We start from the raw sequence: 7955 nt of genomic DNA on the forward strand, positions 1-7955 counted from the left end.
AGTAAGTGTAGATTTGTAGATTTGCTCATTCACACTTCTCCACTGGTTATTTGGTTGTTTGGTTATTTGTGGTCTAGTCATTTCCAGGCAGCAGAGCTTCAGTGCCAGACATACCTCATAGACAGATATGGTGACGTCTACAACCCCCTTTATAATGGTTCACATAGTCGCCTGTAATACTACTCTCCACCTGTAGTGGGCACTGCAGAGCAAAGTTACGGTCAGAAGAGACTTCAATGGTGATCGCCAAGTTGGAACAGTCTTATCCTTAGAAGGCGATGCCTGTAGGAGACAAAAGGAGTTACTTTGACATGTCATGAGGCATAAGAATTAATTTGAAATGTTTAAAGGCCGGCACAAATAGATAGGACAATCCCTTTAAATGCTACACGAGTGTCTTTCGTTCAAATCCTATTGCTTTTATATTCCGCGATCCAGACTATAAGTGATTTATACAGTGTTCTCCTAAAATCGACCAGTGCCAAGAATACAACAGCCCCGAGGCAATGCTTTCCTGGTGTTTTCTCTGCTTAAGATGAAATCAAATAATATGCCATTACTTTGTGCCTAAGTCTGGATACAATAGAAGCAATAGAAGTGAATCAATGAATTAGACCAATAATTCCCTGCATCCATGATAAGACCATGTCCTATGTGAGGTCAAGAACAAAATCATTTACTATTAGATTATATTGGAGGTTCTGGTAGACCTGCTTCTATGGGGCTTAAAGGATTACACATCTCCTGCAGTTTTCCAGTCTCAGGACTCTGTGACTGACAATAACTGTTACAGGGAAAGGTTAATAATGACAGAAGACATTGCTAATGTGTAAAAGAAGATGCTGCATTAACATTTAAGAGGAATCTTCGAGTAGCACCTCTCCTCTCTCTCTATCTGCAGGGAAAGCGCGACCTCTGCCGGCTGCATCTGGTATGACACGCAGAGACAAAAACAAACTAGTACTTACTATGTGCACTGACTGCAAACTACATTCATTTCAACACTAGTATTTTAATAGATAACACTAGGGTTAAAAAAGGAAAAAAAATGATGGTAATAAAAGCCTTCTCCCCTTCTATTATTAATCAGAGATTTAATAACCTGTTGTGGAACTACAAGTCTCATCATAAGGAATATATAGATTGTGAGCCCTCGCGGGCAGGGTCCTCACTCCTCCTGTACCAGTTATGACTTGTATTGTTTAAGATTTTTGTACTTGTTTTTATTATGTATACCCCTCCTCACATGTAAAACGCCATGGAATAAATGGCGCTATAATAATAAATAATACTAATAATAATATAGCTTATAGTACTGCAGCAGATGGAAATGCATAGGGAAGCTATTATTAAAATGGAAAATATATTTCAATATGGTCACATATAGGAGATACATTGTTAGATTGCCATGTAACTGTGTGCATGCTGATAATCCCTTATGTAGAGAAAGGAGTTTCTAGTTGTAAGAGTTAATCCCCATGCAGCTGATGGGGGCTTTTGGAATGGTAGGGTACACTGGTGGGCTACAGTCTCCTACAGTGACACACACAATAGCAAAGCTTGTAGGGGGGCACAGCATGGCATAACATAAGCACCTCCTTGGCACTTGGAAGGTGGCATCTCATGTGGAGGAAAGAAACAGACTTACCAGGAATGAAGTCAATGCTCCCAGTGCACTTTGTAGCTGCCAAGAACCTTCTGCTAAGTGCTTTTAAAGCTTCCAAAATCCAAGGAGAAAATACAATGAGAGGGTGCAGCAAAAGAGCACAAGGTTCTGCCATCACACTAGAGAGGAACAGATTTGCATTTGGCAGAAACGCTGAGGAAACAGCTCAGAGCTGAGGATCTGGAGTGAAGCTGGATCTGAGGGATCAGCAGATGCTTCGGATGCATTGTGAGGAGCCTTCTGAGCTGCTGCTGGTTGCTGGATCCACCTCCTCATAGATGACTATGAACACTGCCCCTGCCGGATCACTGTGCCCACCATAAGACAGACGACCAGAGTGAGAGCATGAACTCTACCAGCTTCATGTGTGGAACATGGCATCATGTATGATACCAGGATACTGCTCGCTTAGGAGAGGATAACTGCTCGACCAGATGCCTGGAAGCCACCTTCAGCAAGGAGACCTGGGACAATGATCAGAGATGAGGGAGATACTAACTTGGCAAGAGACTCACAAGGGTGAGCTGATGGAGATATGTGAGTGCCACCCGAACACCAGCATGGATGCTACAGACAACATCACTGAAGGCATCAACAGTACTTTAATGCCATCCCCTGGAGCTGAGAGTGAGGGGCAATATTCAGTGACTGCTATCTGGAGCTTGGTAGCGATTGTCGGCTTCCTCATTATCTTCACCATCGTTGGGAATGTCTTTGTGGTTATTGCTGTGTTAACTAGCAGGGCTCTTAAAGCTCCCCAAAATCTCTTCTTGGTATCCTTAGCTGTGGCTGACATCCTGGTGGCTGCCCTGGTCATGCCCTTTTCATTGGCTAATGAATTGATGGGATACTGGTACTTTGGGAATGTATGGTGTGACATATACCTAGCTTTAGATGTGCTCTTCTGCACCTCTTCTATAGTCCACCTATGTGCTATAAGCTTGGACAGGTACTGGTCCGTCACCCAAGCTGTTGAATACAACCTAAAAAGGACCCCCAGGAGGATTAAAGGCATTATTGTCACTGTATGGTTGATTTCTGCTGTCATCTCATTTCCACCTTTGATCTCTATGGATAGAGTTGGAGTGGAAGCAATGAGACATTTCAATTCGACCGATTGGGATGTGAAGTGTGAACTGAATGATGAGACTTGGTACATTCTCTCTTCTTCTATAGGATCCTTCTTTGCCCCCTGTGTGATCATGATCTTAGTTTACATTCGCATCTACCAGGTGGCCAAGCTGAGGACCAGGACTTTGTCAGAAAAGAAGCCAAACACTGACTGCTCCTCTCACACAGAGAATGGCTTTAGCAAGGGGCCATCAGTGAAATTTCCTATAGAGAAGGAGAATGGACATTACCCATCCAGACCCATGCCACCTAAGCCTACAGATTTAGATGAGCTGGACATTGAGGAGAGCAGCATGTCTGAGAGCAAGAGAAGGAAAAGCAGCAGTAGAGAGGACAACACTGACTCCAGTAAGGACAAGAGAGGCTTCTCCAAGCAGTCCAGCCGCCTGTCCAGGTCCAGCAACAAATCCATGGACATGTTCTCCTCAAGGAAAAAGAAGAGGAGTAGCATCTCCAGGAGGAAACTCAGCCAAGCCAGGGAGAAGAGGTTCACCTTTGTCTTAGCTGTGGTCATGGGGGTCTTTGTTGTATGCTGGTTCCCTTTCTTCTTCAGCTATTGCCTCTATGGAATCTGTAGGGAAGCCTGTGCTATTCCTGAAACTTTATTTAAGTTTTTCTTTTGGATCGGATACTGTAACAGTTCCCTGAATCCTGTCATATATACAATATTCAACCAGGATTTCAGACGTTCCTTCAAGAAAATTATCTGTTTAAGCCGGAGGAAGAAATTCCCTCATTGAGATGGGAACAGTATTGACATTGCAAATTGCCTTAGGGTGCTAGGAGCACACCATAGGGATGGAGCCATTGGAGTAGACACAGTGAAGTGACAGTAGGAGCACACCATAGGGATGGAGCCATTGGAGTAGACACAGTGATGTGACAGTAGGAGCACACCATAGGGATGGAGCCATTGAAGTAGACACAGTGATGTGACAGTGTGAATGTACAGGCAGGATGTCATGGACCTGTGATTCCATGATACTCTCCATGATGGTGATGAATATATATGTCTCATAGTCCAAGCTGAATATATTTTCTACCTTATAAACAAGGGCAAACTGTTCTGTATCATACGCTTTTCACCATTGTCTCTTTTTTTTTTTAAGGCACCTTATGCTACGATATATTTTTCATCTGTTCTGAAGGAAACACAAATATATTTCCTAAGAAAATTGGTGTTCTGTTTTTATCAATTTGGGAGGAGGTAAAGCGCTCAGGAAATATACTGTATATTGGTTGTGAAGGACTGATTTAATATATTGGTTGTGAAGGACTGATTTAACCATGTCTTGCTGCTACTGTTGGGCTCCTAGTAAAACTTTATTTTACATACTGGTTGGCTTCATCTTTTGGTAATGAAGAGTTAAAAGTCACATAAGACCCAGAATAATGATGGGTGTGAAAAGACGGGCACAATTCTACATGGTGGTCACCACTACAGGTAATGGCATAGTATGGACTATAGAGGCATTATAGACACCAGTGCTGCGATGAAGAACTGCTCATAAGAGGGCAATTACTTTATTAGCAAAAGTGGCACATGCTAAGGGCAATGCAGTTCTGGGGTGCAGTCAGGGGTGTTATTAGCATTTTTGTTGCCTGAGGCTACTTACTGAAAGAGCATGGATGGGATATTTATCTGCCAAAATGATGGATGGGTGCTGCCTGGGGCAAAGTTCTTATCTTAGATGGTGTCCCCTCAGGGGCAACCCTAAAAGAGAATAATGCATGACCCATCAATGGTAAGAGCAGAGGGGTTGTCACTGTGTGCTGAGGATTCTCTAAAAATCCACAGATAATAAAATAATGATAATAATAATAAAATATAATATTAATAAATAAACAAATAGTAATAATAAATGAATGATCATGATAATAATAATAATAATAATAATACAGGATTAATTATAACAATGATGAAATTAATAATACTACAACAGGAATAATAATGATAACAATGATGATGGTGACAATAATAATAATAATAATAATAAAATATAATATTAATAAACATATAGTAATAATAATTAAATGAATGATCATTATAATAATAATAATAATAATACAGAAATAATACTAACAATGATGATTACATTAATAATACTACAACAGGAATAATAATGATAACAATGATGATGGTGACGATAACAATAAAAATAATAATAATAATAATAATAATATAGTAATAGCTGGTCAAGCTGATAATACTTATTATTATTATTATTATTATTACTGCTACTACTGCTAATAATAATTAGAGTAATTATTATTATTATTATTTTTTTTTTTTTGTTCCTTGATATTGCAAAATATGAGTTTTTGCCACACGAATATAATGTGTCTGTGCAATAAGAGAAATTTTAGGGGGGTTGCTTAGCAGTAAAGGTAGTGCAGTACAAGTGCTAATTTTGGAGGGGTCTTCCATTTAATGCCTAGTGCAGAATTAGGTCCAAGTAGAGTCCTTTGTTCTATATACAGATGTAAGATAGCCGAGGATATTTAGCACAGAAAAAATACTAAAGGGGTTTTCTTAAGAATTGGTTGAACATGCCATCATTGCATGACTGAAGGGGATCCGTCTTCTGGGACCTGTGCTGATCCTGAGAATACAGGTGTTCTGCCATCTTCTCCCCTGTAGGGTGGTGCTCCTGTCTACCCACTGTGTTCTGATAATTGTTGGTGGTCTCAGCAGTCCGGGATGCCTTAGGAATATGCAACCACTTTTATTTGCAGGGAAACCCTTTTTGTCCCAGTACTGGTACATCTACGCTATAGATTAGGCAGTAGATGTAATTATGTTCATTCAGACCAGGTCCAGATTTCTGGCAGAATTAATGGAAAGTTTCCGGTGAGGTATGACGACGAGATGATTTGTTAGATCCTTGGTGGTATTTAAAGTATCTGCAGATTATGTGGCTCTGGATGACGTGTGCTGTAACAATGGTTTGGAATATTCCAGTTTTGAGCTGTGAAATCTGAATTGTGGTTTTATTCCGGGATTAGTGGGTCCCGTGAAAGAACAACTGGTGAGTATTATCCAGCTTTACCACTAATGACTCCATGCTTGTTCTGGCGGAGAAACACACAGTTGGGGGCATGTAGTGCATCAATCAGATTCTTTGTACAGCACTTTCCTCTTCATTGCTAAGCAGCTGCTATCATTTTTGGATGTTAAGGATCATTTTGTAGATTTTTCACATTTGAGATTAGATTAGGAGACTGTACAGAAGGTGTAAGGTGCGTTACATACAGTGGATACATATTATGTCTACACACCCCTGTTATCATACCCTATGTACAAAAAAAAAGTCGTACCAAAAAAAAAATCATTTCAGAATTTCTTCCACCTTGAATGTCATCCATAATCTGTTCAATTCCATTGAAGAAAAAAAAATTTTTTGGATGGAAAATGAAAAATAAATACCTAATATAATGCAGTTGCGCAGATACCGTATGCGCAGCCTTAAACTAATACTTTGTTGAAGTCCCCTTTTAGTTTATGAGGACATTCAGCCACTTGGGGCAGGAGACTATCAGCATGGCACCTCTAGAATTGGCAATCGTTGACTGCTCTTCCGCACATTAGCCACAAAACTGTTAGATTGCGTGGTAATTTTCTTTTGTAGAGCGCCCTCTTCAGGTCACCCACAGATTTTCAATTACATTCAGGCCTAGTCTCTGACTGGGCAAATCCAAAACGTTGATATTCTCGTGGTAAAGCCATTCTTTTGTTGATTTGGTGGTATGATTAGTGTCAGTGCCATACTGAAGTTGAAATTCCACTTCATCTTCAGCTTTTTAGCAGAAGCTTGAAAGTTTTGTTGACTGATATTTGGAACTGTTCATAATTATATATATATATATATATTATACATTTTTATAGCGCCATTTATTCCATGGCGCTTTACATGTGAATATGGGGCAAATATAGACAAATACATTAAACATGAGCAGATAACAAGGCACACGAGTACATAAGGAGGGAGGACCCTGCCCGCGAGGGCTCACAGTCTGCAGGGGGTGGGTGAGGATACACTAGGAGAGGGAAGAGCTGGCTGTGCGGCTGTTCAGTAGGTTGAGGATCACTGCAGGCTGTAGGCTTGTCGGAAGAGATGAGTCTTCATGTTCTTTTTGAAGGTTTCTATGGTAGGCGCGAGTCTGATGTGTTGGGGTAGAGAGTTCCAGAGTATGGGGGAAGCACGGGAGAAGTCTTGGATGCGGTTATGGGAAGAAGAGATGAGAGGGGAGTAGAGAAGGAGGTCTTGGGAGGATCGGAGGTTGCGTGTAGGTAGGTACCGGGAGACCATGTCACAGATGTATGGAGGAGACAGGTTGTGGATGGCTTTGTATGTCAGTGTGAGGGTTTTGAACTGGAGTCTCTCCAGTATAATTCCCTTCACCATGACTAATTCCCCAGTACCAGCGGCCAAAATACAACACTAAAGGATAATGCTGCCTCCACCATACTTCACTGTGGGTATGGTAATCTTTTCTTTTGGTGGCTTGGTGCCAACTATATCTTTTGGAATTATTGCCAAAAAGTTCAACATTGTTCTAATCAGATTTTAGCACATTTTCCCACATACCTTTGCAAACACAATATAAGTTTCGGCAAAACATAGGTGGTTTTGGATATTTTTCTTTATAAGAAAAGGCTTCCATCTTGCCACCCTATGCCACAGGTCAGACATATGAAGAGTACAGAGATTGTTGTCACTGCAGTTCACAACCATTACTTGCCATAAATTCCTGTAGCTCCTTTAATGTTGCTGTAGGTCTCTTGGAAGCCTCCTGGACAAATTTTCTTCTTGTCCAGTCCTAGGTAAGGTTGTGTCAAAATTAAGCCACTTCTTGATGACGTCTGGACAGTGTTCCATCGTAGATCTAATACCTTGGAAAATTGGTTGTACCCTTCTCCTGCCTGATAATTTTCAGCAATGAGATCCTTTTGCTGTGTTGTAAGCTGTTTACGGATCATGGCTTTTGCTGTTAAATGCAACTGAAAAATGTCAGGAAACTACTATTAGAACAGCCAAATGTTATATGATTTGTGTCTGCTAGAGAGCCTGAATGCATGTGAGGATTCTCTAACAAACAGGCAATCCCTGCATGTGTTCAGGTTGTCTAGCAGCCGCAAATCATGCACCTGCGGGGA

The 7955-nt window shown here is 40.8% G+C and overlaps 1 protein-coding gene across 1 annotated transcript; it reads left to right on the forward strand.

Moving 5' to 3' along the window:
• Nucleotides 1-1663: 1663 nt before the first annotated feature.
• Nucleotides 1664-4126, forward strand: ADRA2C (adrenoceptor alpha 2C). The gene has a single exon (XM_069744757.1). It carries the CDS (start codon nt 2149-2151, stop codon nt 3535-3537), a length of 1389 nt encoding a protein of 462 aa, XP_069600858.1. The 5' UTR covers nt 1664-2148; the 3' UTR covers nt 3538-4126.
• The last annotated feature ends 3829 nt before the right edge of the window (nt 4127-7955 follow it).

The sequence above is a fragment of the Ranitomeya imitator genome, chromosome 1 (assembly GCF_032444005.1).
Source record: "Ranitomeya imitator isolate aRanImi1 chromosome 1, aRanImi1.pri, whole genome shotgun sequence".
Classification (NCBI taxonomy): Eukaryota; Metazoa; Chordata; class Amphibia; order Anura; family Dendrobatidae; genus Ranitomeya; species Ranitomeya imitator.